The sequence below is a fragment of the Gigantopelta aegis genome, chromosome 15 (genome assembly GCF_016097555.1).
Source record: "Gigantopelta aegis isolate Gae_Host chromosome 15, Gae_host_genome, whole genome shotgun sequence".
Taxonomy (NCBI): domain Eukaryota; kingdom Metazoa; phylum Mollusca; class Gastropoda; order Neomphalida; family Peltospiridae; genus Gigantopelta; species Gigantopelta aegis.
Genome location: NC_054713.1, coordinates 15,872,231 through 15,894,610, shown reverse-complemented (window position 1 = coordinate 15,894,610; position 22,380 = coordinate 15,872,231). Strand labels below are relative to the sequence as shown.

Here is a 22,380-nt window from a genome sequence, read left to right as displayed (position 1 = left end):
TTGATTAGCCGATGAGCTCTAGTAGTGTCTTAAAACAAAACAAACAAACTGTATACCCAAAACACAAATACAAATACAAAATACAGTAGAAGCAGATGACCTATATATTACATAGATATTATGTAGTAATATATTATGAACTTGTTTTTAGTTTTTGGGGTTTTTTTTAGAAGTGTTACGCGTGGTCATCTCTAGTATTTAAAAGGAAGTTGGTGATAGTTGTGTTTTGGAACCTGCACTGTAGTGGCCAACAACATGGAATCAAGTGGCAGATCTAGACAGGTGTGGCTGATGGTGATGCTGTTGTCGAGGGGTACATTTTCCTTTTCTTTTATAAACATTACTTTATTTTACTAGTGAATATGAACGACAAAACTGTATTCCGTGATCAAAATTGTCGAAAGGAAGTTCTACGTAAAGTCGTGAATGCTTCCATAATCCAGTTTTAAGTTCTCGTTCATAGGAGGTCTGCCACCCCTACAGGAGATCCGCGACAGACAGTTCAATCCCTCCTGTAACATCTGTATGAGGACTGCCACTCCCTGACAAGCTCAGGAACACATACTTCCACAGGATGGAGCTCAGTGTAATATATACAGTTGTGATGACATAGACTCGTAAATCTCTGTAAAGCCAGTGATGATGCCATATGGAGAAGGCCTAGTCAGCTGTGTAACTTGTGCCTATATAGATATATATATACATACATGTTCATTATTAGTTTGTTCTTTGTTTTATTCATTCATTTATTTATTCTTAATTATATGCATATTTTATCCCCCTCCCCACACTTCTTTTTACCTCAATCGTATGGTAGGTTTAGTGTTACCATACTTTTAATCTTGACCAGTAGTTTGTTCTGCAGTTTTAACTTTTCTTATATAGTCTTATATAGACTTATTTATTATTATTATTATTATTATTATTATTATTATTATTATTATTATTATTATAGTTATAGCTTTATCTCTGTTTTTTCTAGTGGTTTTATGTGTGTATTTTACTTTTGCCGACAGATTTTCCTGACGAACAGGCGAAAATTTGAATTAAATAGGGTAACATGACTTTTAAAGGAGGCTTCTGACTTTTTCTTTTAAAATATATATATATATGCGTGAAAAGGATTGGCACAAACATCTCACATAAGCCACAGGGATGTTCCTCCACTCCTCCTGCAACGTCTGTGCAAGCTCAGCGACGTTACGCGGTGGTGGCTGGCGGTGATGTACACGACGTCCTAACTCATCCACATGTGTTCAATTGGGTTCAAATCCGGTGAAACGGCAGGCCAGGTCCTAACGGTGATACCGGCTTGTTGCAGGAATGCCTGGGTAATTCTTGCAGTATGAGGACGGGCATTGTCTTGTTGAAACAGAAGGAGACCTCCTGGTCTTCGGTGACGGCGCAAAAGTGGCTGGAGAACTGGTCTTAGAATAACGTCAACAAATCCTGGGCTGTAAGGGCGTCGTGAACAATGATGACATCACTCCTGAAATCACAGTTGATTGCCCCCCCCCCCCCCCCCATACCATCAGATAACCGCCGCCAACCCGATCACGTTCCCTCACACATCCGTCGGCGTACCGTTCATGGAGTCTCCTGTGCACACGTGCTCTTCCATCGGCAAAGGAGACGGAGAAACGGGACTCATCTGAGAAAACAATGCTCCGGTAAAAGGCTGGTGGGTGATTACCATTCTGGAGAGCAAACTGTAGCCACGCAGCACGATGTCGCGGTGTTATGATGTTACCGTTGTACGGGCGTCTGCATCTGAGTCGACGGATGACCGTCATCGGATGGATAGGGTCTTCCATGACGTCCTATCGTGTTGCTTGCTGTCATCGTCGCAGTTCTGAACCGGTCACGGAGGTGGTGTCGTCGAATCTGCCGATCTTCGCGTGGGGTTGTAACGGGACGTTGACCAGGTCGAGGTCGATCACGGACACTCCCGGTCTGTTGATGACGTTCAACAAGTCGTCCAATAGTTGATGGATGGACTCTGAAGGTCCTAGCAACTTGGCTTTGCGAAGTCCCGCCTTGAACGATGCCCAACGCTCACTCACTTTGTTCTTCTCTGAGTCGTGGCATTCTTAAAGTGACGAGGAATATGACACCGTTACGTGACTTTTATGTGTCCACATACTGGCATTTCACGTGCATGATTGAGCATGTAGTGAACGCATTTCACACCATTTTGTGTGTTTCTGCTATTGTATGTATAACGAGAACAAAACCAGGATTAAAACCGAAACAAAAGTACCAATCAATGGCTTCCTCTCATAAATTGTTGTTTTAAGTCCAATAAATATATTTTTCATTAATCATATATATATATATATATATATATATATATATATATATGTGTGTGTGTGTGTGTGTGTGTGTGTGTGTGTGTGTGTGTGTGTGTGCGTGCGTGTGTGTGTGTGTGTGTGTATATATATATATATATATATATATATATGTATATATATATGTATGTATGTATGTATGTATGTATGTATGTATGCATGCATATATATATATATATATATATATATATATATATATATATATATATATATATATATTACAGGGTTGAAAATTAACATGAAAACCATGGTCGCCAGCAGGGCCAGTTGTAGAAAAATCTTATTGGCCCTTCTCAAATTCAGCTAGCCCTCCAAAGCCCTCCAATTTAACTACACAGCCAAAATCAAAACTAGAGTGTTCTTTGTTGAATAATAACCACGCAATTTGATATTAGAAACATATTAAGTTTTAAACCCGTACCAACCCAAATCAAATTTAAAGGGGGAAAAAAATAGTCCAGTATAAATAAAAGTTACTTTAAATGTTACCATTACATGATGCAGATTAAATATAATTTTTAATACAGGGATACGAAAAAAAATGTTAGAACAGACAAGGTATGCCGCTTCACTTGCATTGTCTCGGAAGTAATCGATAATGCAATACAAAGAGACGAGACTAAAGGTAGAACTGCACGTGTTTTAGTATATTAGTCTGTGAATAGCAGTCTTCTTTGTGCACCTGTGGAGAGGTGGTTCAATATGGAGAACTCTCCAGTAAAGGATCCCCTTGGGAGTGGCTGTCCTCCTAAAGACGAGGCATTAGATAAAGATTCATGGAATCATCCACTATTTTGCCAAATACCCAATAACTATGCATTGTGCAGAAATACGGCCCTGATCTCGTATTACGGTTTTGTTGTTCAGATTACCTTGGATTTATACTATGCAATTTTATAAATAGATATTGTTTTTATTTATACTGATGTTATTTCAGATGATATGGGTTTACAATTTAATACATTAATGTTTTTATATGTATTTTATCTTTAGGACTATGCAGACCTGAGGAGGTTTGTGTTGAAAAAACAGGACATTTTGTCAAAAAGAAGGAGATTTTTTAACTTCACACAATTTAACCCAAAATCGCAAGGTTGTTGTTGTAACACAACACTACATAATGTCATATATACTTGTTAACCTTAGATCTTGGCTTTAAAAAAAACAAAAAAACAAAAAAAATATAATTAATTTAAAAAAAATAATGAAAAGAAAAGAAAAGAAAAATTATATATATATATATATATATATATATATATATATTTCTTTTTAAAGTTTAAATATTATTATGATTTAATACATATTTTTAAAAAAAAACACTCTTTTATCCAAAAATGTTAAGTACATTAACAAGAAATTAAAAATATTAATTGGTACATTTACGGTATTACACTTATAGGTTACGTTACATCATCATATGTGGCTAGTGTACCCAAGTTGAAAAGAAAAAAAAAGAAGAAAGAAATGTTTTATTTAACGATGCACTCAACACATTTTTATTTACGGTTATATAGCGTCAGACATATGGTTAAGGACCACACAGATTTTGAGAGGAAACCGTTGTCGCCACTTCATGGGCTACTCTTTCCGATTAGCAGCAAAGGATATTTTATTTGCGCTTCCCACAGGCAGGATAGCACAAACCATGGCCTTTGTTGAACCAGTTATGGATCACTGGTCGGTGCAAGTGGTTTACACCTACCCACTGAGCATTGCGGAGCACTCACTCAGGGTTTGGAGTCGGTATCTGGATACCCAAGTTAAAGTACCCAAGACAAATTTATATAAATCTTAGAAATTAATATTCAGTTTTTACTATAATGAGGTGCAGTGGTGTGGTAATTTTTTTTTTAAATCATTATAATGATGCAATAAACATTGTATTCCCATTAATCAAAAGAAAACCTTATTACGGTCTTTGTGTGAAATATACCGGAATTATACCCATTTCCGTGAATAAATTTATATCAAACACAACATTATTAATTGTACAAAACAAAAAAGATCTATTGAAGTGTACCCTTGTTACCAACATTTTACTGCACAAACATACAAAATTAACTGACACAAGTATGTTTATATAGCTAATTGGTATTTTCTTTGTCTTGCTGTGACATGCGATTTTAACATGCATCGTGTGTATTGCTGTCAACTCTGGGCCAGAGTCTGGCATTTCAGATTCGTCATAGTTGCATTATGTAATCTAGTGAAAAGATGTTTTACAATTCAGAGGCGTTATTAGGATTAACTTGGAAAGTTTTATATATGGCGACACTGAACGTCAATACAAGTGTACCCTTGTTACCAACATTTTACTGCACAAACATGCAAAATTAACTGACACAAGTATGTTTATATAGCTAATTGGTATTTTCTTTGTCTTGCTGTGACATGTGATTTTAGCATGCATGTCTGTATTTCTGTAAACTCTGGGCCAGAGTCTGGCACTTCAGATTCGTCATATTTGCATTATGCAAACTAGTGGGAAGATGTTTTACAATTCAGAGGCGTTATTAGGATTAACTTGGAAAGTTTTATATATGGCAACACTGAACATCAATACATAGCCTGTTGAATCAGCGGCAGCACGCTTCATAGCCATTACGATGACAACAAACATAATAACACGTCATTTTATAAACTCCATGTGCTTTTTTTAACAATATAAATATCCCACAATTCTCACTTCGGCAAACGTCAAACAGTCAGGATAGTTAGGCCTGTTACATTCTCGGAAACCGAAAGTAGCAGACGTTTTCCGAATGAGAGAAAAAAAGGCGTTATCCCTTATGTTATTTTGGCAAAAGGGGATCGATTTTTTTTTTTTTGTCTACAAAAATGTCATTTAACAGGAGAAATTGTCTCCTGCACAGGGTGTCAGGAGATTTGATCAAATACCAGGAGACTCCTGCCGAATCCAGGAGGGTTGACAGGTTTGCCTAAATGCCAGTTAACTGACTTTTGAAATTAAAAGTACAGGATAAAATTTGATTTTTTTCCAGAATAATGTAAGCTAATTAAATACGATTAATTTGTACTATAACATTGAATAATGTCAAAAATAGGTCTACTAAGTAATTATGGCGTATCCAGTCCATTAAAGCAACATCTTTAAAAAATAGACATGATGTGTCTGCAATACTTTTTTGGCTATATTTTTGGACCAAAATCACAGAAGCTGAGGCTGAGGCGTTGTCAAAATATAGAATATGTTCTACAATGTCTGTTGCCAGATCTGTAGTTCGCAACAGCACAACAACGGTGTGTTTTATCGCATTCGATTCAGTTTCAGTGCATTTATTTTTCACATGGCACCATATTTGCAAGACTCTAAAATCGATGGTCGCCCAGCGGACTACCTTTGTGAAATTCATATATATATATATATATATATATATATATATATATATATATATATATATATATATACAAACATATATAGAAACACATACATACACACTATCAGTACCCAGATACCCCGCATCCCCACTTCCAAATACACTCCGCTCGCCCTGTACATAATACAAAACAGTGTGTTTTTTCGAAAACACTTTTTCGTTTAGTTTTGTTAAATCATTGATTAAAAATAACTTAATTAATCGACAACATGATCAATGCCATGGGGAATAGGACGAATCCACAAAAATCCTCCACCTCACCAAAAATCAGTGAACAAAATACACAAATAAACAAATGTTCACATAACATACATAAAATGAAGAAAATACAATATTTCAACAAGAATGTTTTCAAATACACATGTAAATACATAATCAGCTAAAAATAGCACTTTACCTTTGCAAAGTCAATGTCGTCTGCATATCAGCTGTTTATGATAGGAAGTATTTCAGAATGTGGCTCTGGCGCCATTTTTATATAGCATACATGTTACGAGCTACTATTGCTAATCTTCGATCTGATTTCCACTTGGAAACATTTGTCATGCAGTAATAAATACCATCATTAATGCTAAACAAATCTAATGATATGTCGTAAGAATTGTAACTCAACTTGCCATTTAAATAAATGTAAACAAACCTTCTTTGATTCTGTTAAAGGTGCATTATCTTCAAATACGAACGTCAACAATACTGCAGATATCATTTATAAAATACATTACTGATAATTTCACACATTACCAAAATCCTTACAGTATTGCCCATTTACTATTGACTTGTATTGATTGTAACCCGTTGCTACTTACCATTCCTCGCAATGGGAACATTATATTATTTTATCTATAAATATATGTGTAGGCCTACAAAGTCTATATTTATTGGCAAACTAAAATGTGTATCTAAACAAAAGCTCTCTGTTTGAAGGCTAATCAGTTGAAACACGAAGGAGTTATGTTTTAAAATTGCATTTGGTTTTTCACAAGTAGTGCAAACTGTTTGTAGGCCTAATGAGGCTCAATATTCATGCACAGGGTTTATTTCTGAAAACGGTGGGGCGCGACATGTTTTGGTCATTTTTAAACAAGCTGATTTTTGTGAAAATGAGGATTTTTGTAAGGTTTGATGAGCAAAGTTTCCATAAATATATGCACCCATACAACAAATTAACTAAACATATTTAAAATGAGTCCTCTTTATAATTATGACCCTGCTAGTTATTTCCTAGAGAGTTATTTTTAAATCATACGTGGGTATTTAGGTAGCTATGGGCTGGTATGTGTCATTTCATTTCATTTTAACTTATTTTCGTGCTTATATTCAATTAAGGTTCAAGCATGCTGCCCTGGGCATACACCTCAGCTATCTGGCCTGTCTGTCCAGGACATTGGGTTAGTTGTTAGTGGTTAGAGAGAGAGAGAGAGAGAGAGAGAGAGAGAGAGAGAGAGAGAGAGAGAGAGTGTGTGTGTGTGTGTGTGTGTGTGTGTGTGTGTGTGTGTGTGTGTGTGGTGACCGTATGCCTACCCCTTGAGTCCTTAAAACCCGTTTTGGGTGAGAGCCGGTACCAGCCCAAAAAACCAAGGTATTATCAGGTACTTGGATGAAACTGGCATTGTCTACAAGTGGATCACTGTGCTACGCAACGACCCCCAAACACAGGATCGCATACCTTCAAGCGTATTACATCGTTACCAATGTCGAGATTACTTAGACGGGTGTTTTAAGACGACCAAGTGGTTCGAGGCTTTAAAATCACAAGCTAATATGATTTTATACAAATTTGATTTCACCTCTACCCAGTGATGGAAGCTAAATATAAAACTGAATTACACTTATTAACTTTGCACAGATGCACATATCAAGTTTCACCAGGTGTACAGCGTTTCAGCCTTTGTCCACAACTGGTTCATCAAAGGCCTTGGTATGTGCTGTCCTGTCTGTTGGAAGATGCATATAAAAGAACCCTTGCTGCTTATCGGAAAAAGTAGCCTATGTGGTGGCAGCGGGTTTCCTCTGAACGAAGTATGTCAGAATGACCATATGTTTCACATCCAATAGCCGATGATAGGATAAAAAAAAAATCAGTGTGCCCTAGAGGCGTCGTTAAATAAAACAAACTGGACTCTCTTTTTTCTTATGCTGATAATTTACGCTTATTATTGGTAAAGTCGGGTTTTGATGCAGAATCGCCATTAATAAATATATTACTTTCATTCGTGGTAGACTCATCCGTCATCACCCTTGTTTCTATTTATAATAGACTCGTCCGCATATGAAGGAATGTAGTTGGCTGATTAAAAGGGGAGATAATTGAAATCATAACCCTCATAGTGTTGTTGTTTGTTTATTTGTTTGTTTGTTGTTGTTTTTTTTGTTGTTTTTTAATGTGGTTCAAGATGATGCGGGTTTAAATCTTAAATAATATATAAACTGTATGAATTTGTTTTGTCGTCTGATAAATGCTGAACTCGTTGTTCCGGAGGAGAAGGAGAAGGAGGTGAGGAGGAGAGGAGGGGAGGAGGAGAAGGAGGAGGAGAGGAGAAGGAGGTGAGGAGGAGAGGAGGGGAGGAGAAGGAGGTGAGGAGGAGAGGAGGGGAGGAGAAGGAGGTGAGGAGGAGAAGGAGGTGAGGAGGCGAAGGAGGTGAGGAGGAGAGGAGGGGAGGAGAAGGGGGTGAGGAGGTGAGGTGGAGGAGGTGTGTTTATATGAAGCGCAGGAGGAGGGAGAAGCTGATGTAACTGTTTCCTGTGTCTTTGCCCACGAAGTGGACAACAAGAATGCTTTAGAACAGTATTATGTTTTTTTGGTCCATCTAAATTTCAAGTCTCTGAAAAGACGCGGATGTACGATGGTTAACATAATACTAAGGCGACCGAGCATTATTTCCGATTAAGACATGTACGGGGGGGGGGGGGGGGAGAGTAACTAGCAATCTGTACGTAGCAGCTCTTCGTTTAGTTCGGTATGTTTAATTATTACTGATTAATTATTACTGGTGAGAGCCGATCAGCACGAGCGGAATGTAACAGCCGGGGAAGCTACGATTGTAATTCCGCTGAACGACGAACGACGGCAGTTCGAATAAACCACTTTTCAGTCATAATTTTACAGTTATATATATATATATATATATATATATATATATATATATATATATATATATATATATATATATATATATATATATATAAATATAAACAGTTAGAAGAGATCAATCACAGTCTATATCTTCCGATATACGTCATTCTTCGATATATGAAGCAATGTAGCTGGCTGATTAAAAGGCCCTGACAACAAATTATGTACCCTCGGGTGGAATAGCCCTGTCCCACATGGACACCTATGAAGGATTATTTTAGTATGTTACTGTATTATTAACTGCATTTTCGGGTTTTAGTTAGATATATGTTTTATATATTTTATTTCATGTTTAATTTTTTAAATGTGTCTTAATGTAATATTTATATATTTTATGTGTCGATTATTAATATTTTATAGTTTCTCATAACTCCATACTGAATGGCTCAGTGTTATTTTAGATTGTATGTATTTTTATAATATGACGTCAGGTTCACAATGACTCCTAATTATTTTCATTACAGTATTTACTACTTTATTTTTATTTTTACACGTGTGAAGAATTCGGCCGCATTTTTCACAGAATTCGAACGCATTTTTGTGAAATGTGTTCACTATCTTTTTACCACGTACCACGAAAACATATTTTTCACTTCCCATAAAATAACCTAAAAAGATGTCAACATGTAGCGAAAACGCATTTTTCACATTAATCTCAATTAAAAATATAATATCACATACTCACCTCGGCTGTATTCCTGCGTATATATATTTATATTCCGGCCAGTGCACCACGACTTGTATACCAAAGGCCGTCGTATGTGCTATCCTGTCTGTAGGATGGTGAATATTAAAGATCCCTTGCTACTAATGGAACTGAGACTATATGTAAAAATTACCAAATGTTTGACATACAATAGCCGATGGTTAATAAACCAATGTGCGTTAGTATTCGTTAAACAAAACACATTTCTAAACTTAAATATATTTTTACATGAACTTTCCCGTACGCGTAGTACAAACCACGACCTTTGTTACACCAGTTATGGACCATTGGTTGTTGCAGGTAGTTACACCTCCCCATTAAAGCGGACGGTGCATTCAAACCGATATCCGGACAAAACAAAATTCCTATGTCACCGAGTGAATTCGAACCCAATACCTACTAGCATGTAGCCCCATGATATATCCAGTGAACCACCGGAATTTTTAACCCATATCCGGAATTCCGGAATTAATGTAAACTATCCATAATTATTTTTTTTTCAAATTCGCTATCATTATTTGTTACATTCAAATATAGCACGAGATTAGTCATTATGTATTGCAATAGGAATCATTGAAAAACTACAAGGGGTTATATTCGCTTCAAATGTTCAACGGGTGGAAACCCCGGCACCGTTTGCGTTTGGCTCCAGCGTAAAGTTGTCGCGTTTACCTTCATTTCGTTACATATAAGAACGATCATTGCATTGCATGCTAAAATAAGTTTAAATTTTTTAAAATAAAAACCACTTATAATTATGTATGTATGGATGTATGGATATATGGATGTATGTATGGCTGTACGGATAGATATGTATGCGTTATTTATGATATTGTGATATCATATAACAATAATTAAAAAGTTGATTTTAAAGCTGTACAATTGGTAGTTCCTAAGTTAAGGCCCGGTCGCCACAACCATACCATCCAATGAAATAAATCGTATCGAATGTGATTGTGTTGCTACATAATTAAAATGAAATTGATTGCTCTGTGGCGAATAATTTAACTGAAAACGTCTGAGAAACGTTTAACTTGGAAAAAAACTACAAACGCATCCCCTAAGCAGAGTTATTTCTCGTTCCAGCCAGTGGATCAGGACTGGTATATTAAAAGCCGTGGCATGTGCTATCCTCTCTGAGGGATGGTGCATATAAAATACCCCTTGCTACTGACGGACACGTGAAGCGGGTTTCCTCTCTACGACTATGTGAAAATTACCAAATATTTGACATTAAGTAACCGATGACTAATAAATCAATGTGCTCTAGTGGTGTAGTTAAACAAAATAAACAATTTTGGTTAGTATAGCCTTTTGAACGAGTCCAGGCCTGAAGCGACAGTGGCTGCCCAATCGACGTCTGTCCTCCAGAACCTAGAGGAAACGCTTGAAATTAGCACGACTCGCGTCCAGAAGGGTCATCAAACGACCCTACCTATAGATACAACCCGGCCTCGGTGGCGCAGTGCTTAAGACATTGGACTTCAGGCTGGTAGGTACAGGGTTCGCAGCCCAGTACCGCCTCCAGCCCAGATCGAGTTCTTAAGTGATCAATGTGTAGGTGCAAGGCCACTACACGCTATTCTCTCTCACAAACAACTAACCAACTAACCCACTGTCCTGGATGTGTAGGTTCAAGGCCACTACACGCTATTCTCTCTCACAAACAACTAACCAACTAACCCACTGTCCTGGATGTGTAGGTTCAAGGCCACTACACGCTATTCTCTCTCACAAACCACTAACCAACTAACCCACTGTCCTGGATGTGTAGGTGCAAGGCCACTACACGATATTCTCTCTCACAAACCACTAACCAACTAACAACTAACCCACTGTCCTGGATGTGTAGGTTCAAGGCCACTACACGCTATTCTCTCTCACAAACCACTAACCAACTAACAACTAACCCACTGTCCTGGATATGTAGGTGCAAGGCCACTACACGCTATTCTCTCTCACTAACCACTAACCAACTAACAACTAACCCACTGTCCTGGATATGTAGGTGCAAGGCCACTACACGTTATTCTCTCTCACAAACCACTAACCAACTAACAACTAACCCACTGTCCTGGATGGGCAGGTGTAAGACCACTACACGCTATTCTCTCTCACAAACCACTAACCAACTAACAACTAACCCACTGTCCTGGATAGACAGCCCAGATAGCTGAGGTGTGTGCCCAGAACAGCGTGCTTGAACTTTAATTGGATATAAGCACGAAAACAAATTGAAATGAAATGAAATGGATCACCACCAGAGAATACGTGTGGCATGTAGCCCGAGTACTCAGCCGCTCAAGAGTCAGACGGTTATGATGGCTCTCTCTCTCTCTCTCTCTCTCTCTCTCTCTCTCTCTCTCTCTCTCTCTCTCTCTCTCTCTCTCTCTCTCTCTCTCTCTCTCTCTCTCTCTCTCTCTCTCTCGGCAAAAGATAACTGTATTGCGAAAACATTCCCGCTCTAATACAGGAATAAGCCTATGTTTAATGATAAATACCATTACATCGACCATCTTCGAGTTCACCGATATCAAATACTTCACATAGTGACCACTAATACACACACTATGGGAATAAGCCTATGTTTAATGATAAATATCATTGCATTGATAATCTTCGAGGTCACCGATAACAAATATTTCACATAGTAACCACTAGTACACACACTACAGGAATAAGCCTATGTTTAATGATAAATACCATTACATTGATCATCTTCGAGTTCACCGATAACAAATATTTCATATAGTAACCACTAGTACACACACTATAGGAAGAAACCCGACAGCACCCGATTTTTATCAAATAAAATACATAGGTGCTGATGTGTTTATTCCTGTAGTGCGTGGATATTTGTAGCAGATGATTAATAAATCAGTGTGCCCTAGTAGTATCGTTAAACAAACCAAACTTTAGATAAAACTTTAAATATGTTAATGGAGGATTCATAACCGCCGGTTATGTTACGACTTTAAGTCACATTTTAAAATGAAAGATTCATAACCTTCAGGTATGTTTCGAGTTCTAAAGACAAACTTTAAAATACAGTTGACTCCCGTTGGTTCGAGCCCCGTCGGTGCCCGATAAAATGTTCTACCCATTGTGTGGTTCGACCTAACCATTCGCTTGATATCGTGTACGTGTAACTCGTCACTGCGTTTTTGGTTCGAGCGTTGCAGTGTATTCAACCCTCCCCGGATCAACCCAGCGAGATTCTACTGTACTGTATTTAAATATCCTTTTAGTTATTTTAGTATCTTGCATGTTAAATAACTTTTCATTTTTTTAGTGTGCAAGAATGGAGGCAAATACAATTTTATAAACGGAAGCTGTTTATGTTCGGACGTATATTATGGTAGAAAATGTGAATTTGGTAAGTATGATCTTAGATTTACTAAAACGTTACTGTGTTATAGGGATAATGTCTTCAATCCAATATCCAATTAAGGTTCAAGCACGCTGTTCTGAGCACACACCTCAGCTATCTGGGTTGTCTGTCCAGGACAGTTGGTTAGTCGTTAGTTGGTTAGTGGTTACTGAGAAAGAAGAGGGTGTAGTGGTCTTACACCTACCCACTGAGCCCTTAAGAATTCGCGCTGGGTTGGAGCCGGTACAGCTAACTCAAAAGCCAACAAAAGCAATGTACTTTGTTCTGTCTAAATTTAAAGACAATAACTTTTCAGTAGAATGCAAATTAAAACTATTTTACTCTATTGTACTCCCGATTCTCTTATACGGATGCGAAATATGGGGTTACGAAAACATCGATATCATTGAAACTATTCATAAACAATTCTTAAAACACATCCTACCAATCAAAAAGGGCACCCCGCTATTCATGTTATATTGAGAACTAGGAAGAAGACCCCTTAAATTAATTATTCAACAAAGAATTATAAGTTTTTGGGCCCGTATCGTATCTGGTAAACAAACAAAATCATCGTCTTTACTGCATGAATTAATGAATGAATGAATGAATGTTTAACGACACCCCAGCACGAAAAATACATCGGCTATTGGGTGTCAAACTATGGTAATGCAAATAAATAAAGTGATGATCAACATCAATATAAAAATTTAAGGTTTAAACAAAAACAGTGTAAAGAACTGTGCAAAAATACAAATACAAATATCACAGAATTTTACGGACACCGAATTTTACTCTAAACTTCAATTTGTGCTGTATTGGCCATTCTCAAAGAGAATGTTACACCCCTGCACCACGGTGAGGTTACAGCACACGCAGGGGCATGAATTAATGTTACACGACTCTTCTGTAAATGGATATAGTTATAAATGGATCAAAATGGTCGAAGATATATTTAACCAGCTAGGCATGACAAATGTTTGGATGTCACGGAACTTTTCGTCCATAAAAAATACTTCTTAAGCAAGTAAAATTAAGACAAAACGACCAGTATTTACAACAATGGAATAGTAACATGGCTTTATCATCAAGAAGTAAAACGTACACTATATTTAAAGAAAACCTTAGATGCGAAAAATATCTTATTATATTACCACAATCATTTTGGGCTATATTATTCAAATTTAGAACATGTAACCACTACTTACCAACCGAAATAGGACGCTGGAACAACACCCCAGTAGAAGATCGAACGTGCACATTATGTAACAATAATGACATTGGAGACGAATTTCACTATTTATTCACATGCACTTATTTCACTAACTCCCGTAAACATTTGCTTAAGCCATATTATTATAATAAACCAAGTACGTTGAAATTTAAACAACAAATGACGAATAGCAAAATAAGTGTTCTCAAGAAATTATGTAAATTAATAAAAGAAATTATTGATAAATGCAGTAAACCCTAAATGAACACTGGCCTAAAATTATTTAGTGTCTATCACTACCTAAGTATACATATGTCTGATTAGCACATATGTCTAATTAGCAAATTTTGGTAGTAATTACAATAATGTAACATTACATTAATTTTATTTTGTATTGCCTTTATTATTCTATTGTATTTGTATTATAGCATTGCCACTATTACTGTATTGCATTTGTATTAATACCATTGTACTATTGTCTCCTGTAAACCCTATCTTGTCACTACAATTTATATATGTGCCGCTGCTGTGTAACGGCCTGCGTGTAATAAAGTTCTGTTCTGTTCTGTCAATATTGTGGTATCTGCCCGTTTCTGTAAAGAAATTATGAGCTAACTGTATACTGCTACCTATATATTAATCTACAATTATAAAGATTTTTAAAGTGACACTCATACCGCATCGTCATCTCTGAATGATTAGCCATCATACCTCTAAAGCACTGTAGATAATTAGACCCTAAAGGATAATGTGTTCTTTTCTAACATCCAGACAATTGTTACAATGTTTTGCCACGTGATTAATTAGTTCTCTCAAAGATATGCAGGGTTGGCAAAGCAAAAGTATATTTAATTTAGTTAACTCTATTTTGCATATGCATGGATGAGAGAGTCAAATCAAATGAATATAGAGTTCAATTCGTTCTATTATCTTACAGAAACAAAACAAACTCAAGTCAAATTGCGTTGCCATTGTTAGACATCGATTATTTTTAAAAGCATAAATTGTATGAAGTAAATAATGAATATATTTCTTTTTAGGACTAATTGACACCGATGAAACGTAACGGACAATATTGCTTTAAAACGTTCTTCGGCCTACTTGACAAAAGTAATAAATGTCTGATACTAAATAATGTTTAGTTATAAATGGAAAGAAAGACAACGATGAATTAAAAAAACAACGAAAAAACGTTATTGAAACGTGGACATCGTTTGTAGTTTAAAGCAAATTGGTGATCCTTGCATCATTTGGAAGCTGAACTGTCTAGAGGAGTGGTCGTCAGGAAAACAACAGACTGTGTTCTCCATGATGAAGGTGATGGTGATGTTAAAAGGTAATAAATATTTTGTTGGCAAATAGCTCCATATCTCTCTCTCTCTCTCTCTCTCTCTCTCTCTCTCTCTCTCTCTCTCTCTCTCTCTCTCTCTCTCTCTCTCTCTCTCTCTCTCTCTCTCTCTCTCTCACACACACACACACACACACTGACTGTTTAGAGGAGTGGTCGTCAGGAAAACAACAGACTCGTGTTCTCCATAAAGGTGATTGTGATGTTAAAAGGTAATAAATATTTTGTTGCTAAATAGCTCCCTGTCTGTCTGTCTGTCTGTCTGTCTGTCTCTCTCTCTCTCTCTCTCTCTCTCTCTCTCTCTCTCTCCTCTCTCTTCTCTCTCTCTCTCGCTCTTCTCTCTCTCTCTCTTCAGTCTGTCAGTCAGTTCAATTATATACTGTTTATCCCAGTATCTCTCTCTCGTCTCTATCTCTCTCTCTCTCTCTCTCTCTCTCGCTCTCTCTCTCTCTCTCTTACTAGACACATAACACACGCAGCGCCACGCACCGCACGCACACACCACACACACACACATTACTAACTGTCTAGAGGAGTGGCCGTCAGGGGGAAACAAACCAGACTCGTGTTTTCTATCTCTCCTCTCTCTCTCTCTCTCTCTCTTCTCTTCTCCTCTCTCTCTCTCTCTCTCTCTCTCTCTCTCTCTCTCTCTCTCTCTCTCTCTCTTACAGACACATACACACGCACGCACGCACGCACGCACACACACACATACATACTAACTGTCTAGAGGAGTGGCCGTCAGGGAAAACAACAGACCGGTGTTTTCCACGATGAAGGTGATGGTGATGTTTAAAAGGTAAATAAATATTTTGTTACTAAATAGCTCCCTGTCTGTCTGTTGGCAGCCTCTGTCTGTCGGTCTGTCTGCGGTCTCTGTCTCTCTCTCTCTCTCCAGTGTCTGCGCTTAAACTTTTTTTGTTTTTTTGAGTTGCCATCCGGCAAGTGGACCAGCACTTTCACTTGCACGTTTAAGCGCGTTATATTTTTCACTGCCCGAATAACACATTTTCAAAAAAAAAAACAAAACAATGATTGCACAAACAGAGTATAAGAAAAAAAAACACGGAAAAAAATAATCGGTCGCCAGGCGGGAACCTTATGTGTGTGTTTTCAGTAGCGCCCGTCGTCGTTTTCAGTCGCCTGGGGCGATCGGGCGACCGTTACGTTTCGAATCCTTCTCTTTTGCTTCTCTAAGCTCGTCTCTCTCTCTCTCTCTCCTCTCTGCTCTCTCTCTCTCTCTCTCTCTCTCTCTCTCTCTCTGATGGACCTCATCGAAGGGACGGGAATCGATCCTAGAATCGATCGCTCTGTCAAGCGGAGCGCTATACCACTGAAGCTACGGCCCCGCCACTGAACCGATAGTGGGACTAAAATGAATATCTGAATTTCAGTATTTCTCAAACATGGTAGTGGAGAGCTTCCATATACTATGCATTATAAAACGCACTGGGAAAGTGCAACTAATTCAAGGGGAGTGCAGTCATTATACATATCGTAGTACATGGGGAGAGTGCAAATATACCGTGATAATAATGAACCTGGGGGAGTGGCATATTCTTGGGGCGTCCAATTAAATGCTACACCGAGTTGTCTAGTAGGTGGTTACAGTGCCTACACACCAACAAAATACAGGAGGAAATACATGAACATTCTCGTACTGCAGACTAAAATTCACAGTATATAAGCTGTACGGGATGATAAGGCGAGCTAGCACTGCTAGCACATGAGGAAAAGCACATATCGCGGCGTGAGACAATGAAGCCAGGATGTGGAGTCAAATGCCCGTCTCAAAAGGGGCCACTACGTTCATTCTTATTTTTCTCTTTCTGCCTGCCTTTCTCATTACTTATTATAAACAAAAAAAATGTTTCTATTTCGGATTCCTTTCTGGTTCAGTTTACTCAGACACTGTCTTCTGGGCTTGTCCGCACCACGCTCTTACTATCTCAACCTCTACCACCGGGACTTCTTAGAGCCTACATTGTTACCTAACATCCTTGGCCTCTGCGATAATAAAGCTGGTCTCGATCTGAACCCACGGCACTAAAATAACGCAGCTGGTGGTCAATATTAATTGCCACTACCCTGGGTTTGCACCTCCCCAGTCACATTATACGTTGATAAGGCAACCCCACAGTCCGATATTAACTGAATATAGACCTTTCACCAGCAGCTATATTATAAGTTAATAAGCACTCACTAAGATTAAATGCCACTCCCCGACTAATATTACCAGGTTGGCGATTGTAGATTTTTTAAGCACTTACAAATTATATTTTGGCGGTTTTAGATGTTTTAAAAAGTGGTAATAAAGCTTAGTGTCGAATGAGACGAGGGTGTTGGGTATATGAACCATGACCGAAAACCATTTTTTGAATGAGACAAGGGATCTTTTATAGGCACCATTACAAAGGCTAGTACATACAACGGCTTTTGTTAGCTAACCAGTTGTAGAGCATGGCTGGGAACGAAAAAAAATTAGCCACATGGGCCATCGACGGGAAATCGATCCTAGATCGACGCGCATAGCGCATCAGCGAGCGATACCCCCCTGAGCTACGCCGCGCCCTGCCCAACAGTGGAACTCCTGAATATGAATTCAGTATTCAAACCGGTGGTGGAATTATCTCTTTATTGCAATATAACTGCAAGCCAAGGGCAACTAATTCAATGGGGCCTTTTATATTCATCATCACCACAGGATCAGGAAAATAATAGCAGGATCACGGTCCGTAGGTTAAACAAGATCCATGTTTGCTAACCAGTTATAGTGGTAAAACTGGGTGCCTTTTACAAACGTTCTTATTAAATTTCTGTTTGTTCTAAAACAAAATTCTAGATGTGTTTAAAATTTACAATGGGGATTTTAAGGCCACAATTTGGAGGCTAGAATTTGTTCAAAAAGTTTATTCACGTTGTCCGGAACGGACACGGATGTGATTGGTTGATTGTTAATGAAGTATGATTTGATCTAAAAAGCTACATTTATATGTGCCATGCCACTGTATAGTATATTACATATTTGTTATTAATATATGACACTACTTGAGGAGTGGGATAGAGGTGGAATAGGAGTAGACCAATAGGCCCGACGACCGGAATCGATCATGGGAGATTGATACGCGTAGCAATGAATGAATGAATGGTTAACGACACGCCCACCACGAAAAAATGACACGGTATGGGTTAATGTTTCAACTATGTTAAAGCAAAAAAATAAAGTGGCATGATCAACATCAATAGTTAATTAATATCAAGGGTTTAAACAAAAAAAAACAGTTGTAAAGAAAATGTGCAAAAAAGGCCAAAATATCAGAATATCACAGAAATTGAATGAATGTACGGACACCGGAATTTACTTAAACTTCAATTTGTGCTGATTGGGCCATTCTCAAAGAGAATGTTACAACCCCTGCACCACGGTGAGGGGGTTACGTGCACGCGCATTGGAGTGATACGTAGCATGTTGTCTTCGAATAAGGCGACTGTTTGAGAAATCGTGTGAAGGTAAGTATTTTGTACTAATATATTGATAAAATAAAAACGAGTGAACGTTCGAAATATCATTCCACATGTCATACCTGCATCGTGGATCAAGATCGTTAATGCAGCCATCACGATTTGATCGTCAATAGGGTGCATGCTATCGGTTGTCCTTTTAGTTCGAGTCCTTCCATTATCATCATGGCAAATATTCCTAGGACAGTAATACCCAACAGTGCCACGATACTTTGCAGAATTGTGAGAATCATTGCACAAATTAGATGTACAATAAATCGAATCCACGGCAATAGTGCTGTTTGACATTTTAACAGCAAACGTACTACGGTGACATGAGAAAAGGTTTACGTACGCACATCATCATAATAAAAACAACAAACATGTCAACAGCAAAATTTATTCTGAAAGCCTGGTCCCAGCGTTCAGCAAAAACTAAAACAAAACGTTAAGTACTAGTTTATTTTTTATTATGTACGATATTGAAGAATGAGTCGTCAAAGAGTTGAAGATATTTCCATTTTGTAAATATGGACCACCGGTTGCACAAATATCTTACTTCATGTGAATATCGAATAAAAGGCTCTCTAGACTGGAATATAAAGTTGCGTTATACAGTTTAAAAAAAAAAAAAAAAACCCAGGGAGATAAAGCTTCAAATAATTTCGGTATCGGTTAATGTTCATTATATTTTGAAATAAACATCGTGTATTACGTTCGGTCAGAGGATCTCGCATAATACAATATTTATTTCTAATGTTATGATTTTAATGTTACCGAAACAAAACACACAACACCACACACCACACAACACACCACAACACACACACACACACACCACATAAAACATGGAATACTACACATAGGATGGAGAGAGAGAGAGAGAGACGAGATGGAGACAGAGAAAGACAGAGGAGAGGACGAAAGAGAGAGAGAGCCAGGACAAGCGAGAAGACCAACACCACACAGACATACACAGACACAACAATGAAGGAATAATGATACACACAGTACCTTTACAGTACACTCACACAATAGAAACGCGTGTGAGAGAGCGCTTCAATAATGTGGGGAGAGGAAGATGAGATAGGATTAGAATAGACGATGGGGTAGATGAGATTGAGATGGCTCGCAGAATAGAGGAGGAATTTCGGAGGTAGCTAGGAGAGGAGAGGAGAAGAGAAGGAACAGGAAACACAAGAAAGAAAGCGGAGCGTGAGAGAGGTGGTGAGAGGAGAGAGATATGAGAGAACATGAAGAGAGGAAGAGAGAAAGGAGGAGCAGAGAGACAGTGAGAGCAGGAGAGCGAGGGAGGAGGAGAGACAGAGAGACAGGCAGAACAGCAGAGTGGATGACAAATTCCAGACAGATGAGAGACCACAGACACACACACATGCTAGATATATACACATAATTATTACATAATACATACACATAAATACATAATCGTATGTGTGTAGTGGTTGTGTGGTGACAGGAGAGAGAGGAGGGGAGAGACAGGAGGGAGATGATCGAGAGGAGATGGGAGGAGAGGGGAGAGGAGAGGGACGAGAGAAGAGGAGAGGGAGAAGAGGAGGGAGGAGGAGGTACGGAGGGGGAGGGAGGCGAAGAGAGAGAGGAGAGCGAGGGAGAGAGAGAGGCGGGCGGAGGGGGAGAGCGTGAGAGGGAGAGGGAGGGTAGAGGACGAGAGGAGGAGAGGGGACCGAGGAGGAGGGCTCGGAGCTACGCGCGAAGGGGAGAGAGGGAACATAGACCAGAGATGGAGAGAGCCTGCGCGAGAGTGTGAAGAGAGGGGGATGGGAGAGATGGAGAGAGGGGGGGGGGGGAGAGGAAGACGGATGGGGGCCTCCCAAGAACTAGAGGAGAGATAGAGACTTAAGTGTCACAAGTGGAGTTGTTTAATTGGTTTGATATCTATACATATCTTAAGCAAATGAAAAAGAAATGTATTTATGTTCGATAGATAAACACTTGGTAATAACACACACACACACACACACAACACACAACACCACACCACACACACCACATACACACACACATATCGTTGTATATATAGAATATATTTATATACTATATATAATTAGGATATTACTAATATATCTTTATGTATTACGTCATATTATTATAGATTTATAGTGTACATAATCAATATAGTAAGTTATGCTTCTGTTTTGTTTAATAGAATTGTTACACGTCGGCATCTATAGTATTTAAAAAGGAAAGTTGGGGACAGTGGTCATCACTTCGGAACTGCACATGTAGTGTTCAAACAACAGGAAATCAAGAGACGGATCTAGACAGGTGGGGCTGATGAGATTGACGTGTTGTCGAGGGTATAAATGGCTATTGTGTTGTGTTTTATCAAAATTAAGCTCTCTTTACTAATATCGGAATTCTGAATGACAAAACTTATGTCTGCCACAAGGCGGGAAAAGTCGAAAAGGACTGTTTTAGGTACCAAGTCGTGATTGTTTTTTGGTTCCTAAGAGGACTGCTTACTCACACATGAAGAAGAAGAAGAAAGTTTTATTTTTAACGATCCGCACTCAAAACATTTATTTACGGTTATTATGGCGTCAGAAACATATGGTTAAGGACCCACAAGATATTTGAGAGGAAACCCGCTGTCGCCACTACATGGGCTACTCTTCCGATTAGCAGCAAGTGGAATTTTTATTTGCGCTTCCCACAGGGCAAGGATAGCACAAAACCATGGGCCTTTATAACCGAACCAGCTATGGATCACTGGGTCGGTGCAAGTGGTTTTTGCACCACCCATGGAGGATCCTTGCGGAGCCCGACAACGCATGGTTTGGAGTCGGTACAATGGGGGCTTAAAAAAATCCCAGCCTCGAATGGGATCGAACCATGAGTACCTACCAGCTGTAGACCGATGGCCTCCTGCCACGACGCAACCGATGCGGTCATTCTACTCCCACATGAATAACGCGACAAAATAACTTACATCTGTCTTCACCACCGGTAAGAGGACCGCCATTCCCAGACCCTAGTTAGAAAATCCGAACTCCACAGGATGACGCCACTGTGAGGAGATCTACCAGCACGAATGCCTTGGGCATACGCCTCAGCCATCACGTCTCCCCTTTACACCCCCCTGTGATGTTTGCCCCTAAAATCTCAGATAGGGCCCTCGAAAACATCACGGATGTGTAATAAAATCCAGTGCTGAATATCTCACCAGTGTTCGGGAAAGCTTAAGCCAATACCAGCAAGCACAACATCGTTGTGGCCCAAACCCCATAACGTCACCGACACAACACCTTGTGTTTATGGCATGTTACTGCAAGCATTTCTACATACCTAATAGAATCATATCATACTAAATTATGTATTCTTTAT

General features: G+C 38.6%; 1 protein-coding gene across 1 annotated transcript in view; it reads left to right on the top strand.

Moving 5' to 3' along the window:
* Window positions 1-232: 232 nt before the first annotated feature.
* LOC121390617 overlaps window positions 233-22,380 on the top strand; it is a 32,544-nt gene continuing 10,396 nt past the window's right edge. Inside the window, exon 1 of the mRNA XM_041522478.1 lies at window positions 233-313. Within this exon, the coding sequence (XP_041378412.1) occupies window positions 256-313 (58 nt within the window). The 5' untranslated portion in view covers window positions 233-255. The remainder of the gene's footprint in view (window positions 314-22,380) is intronic.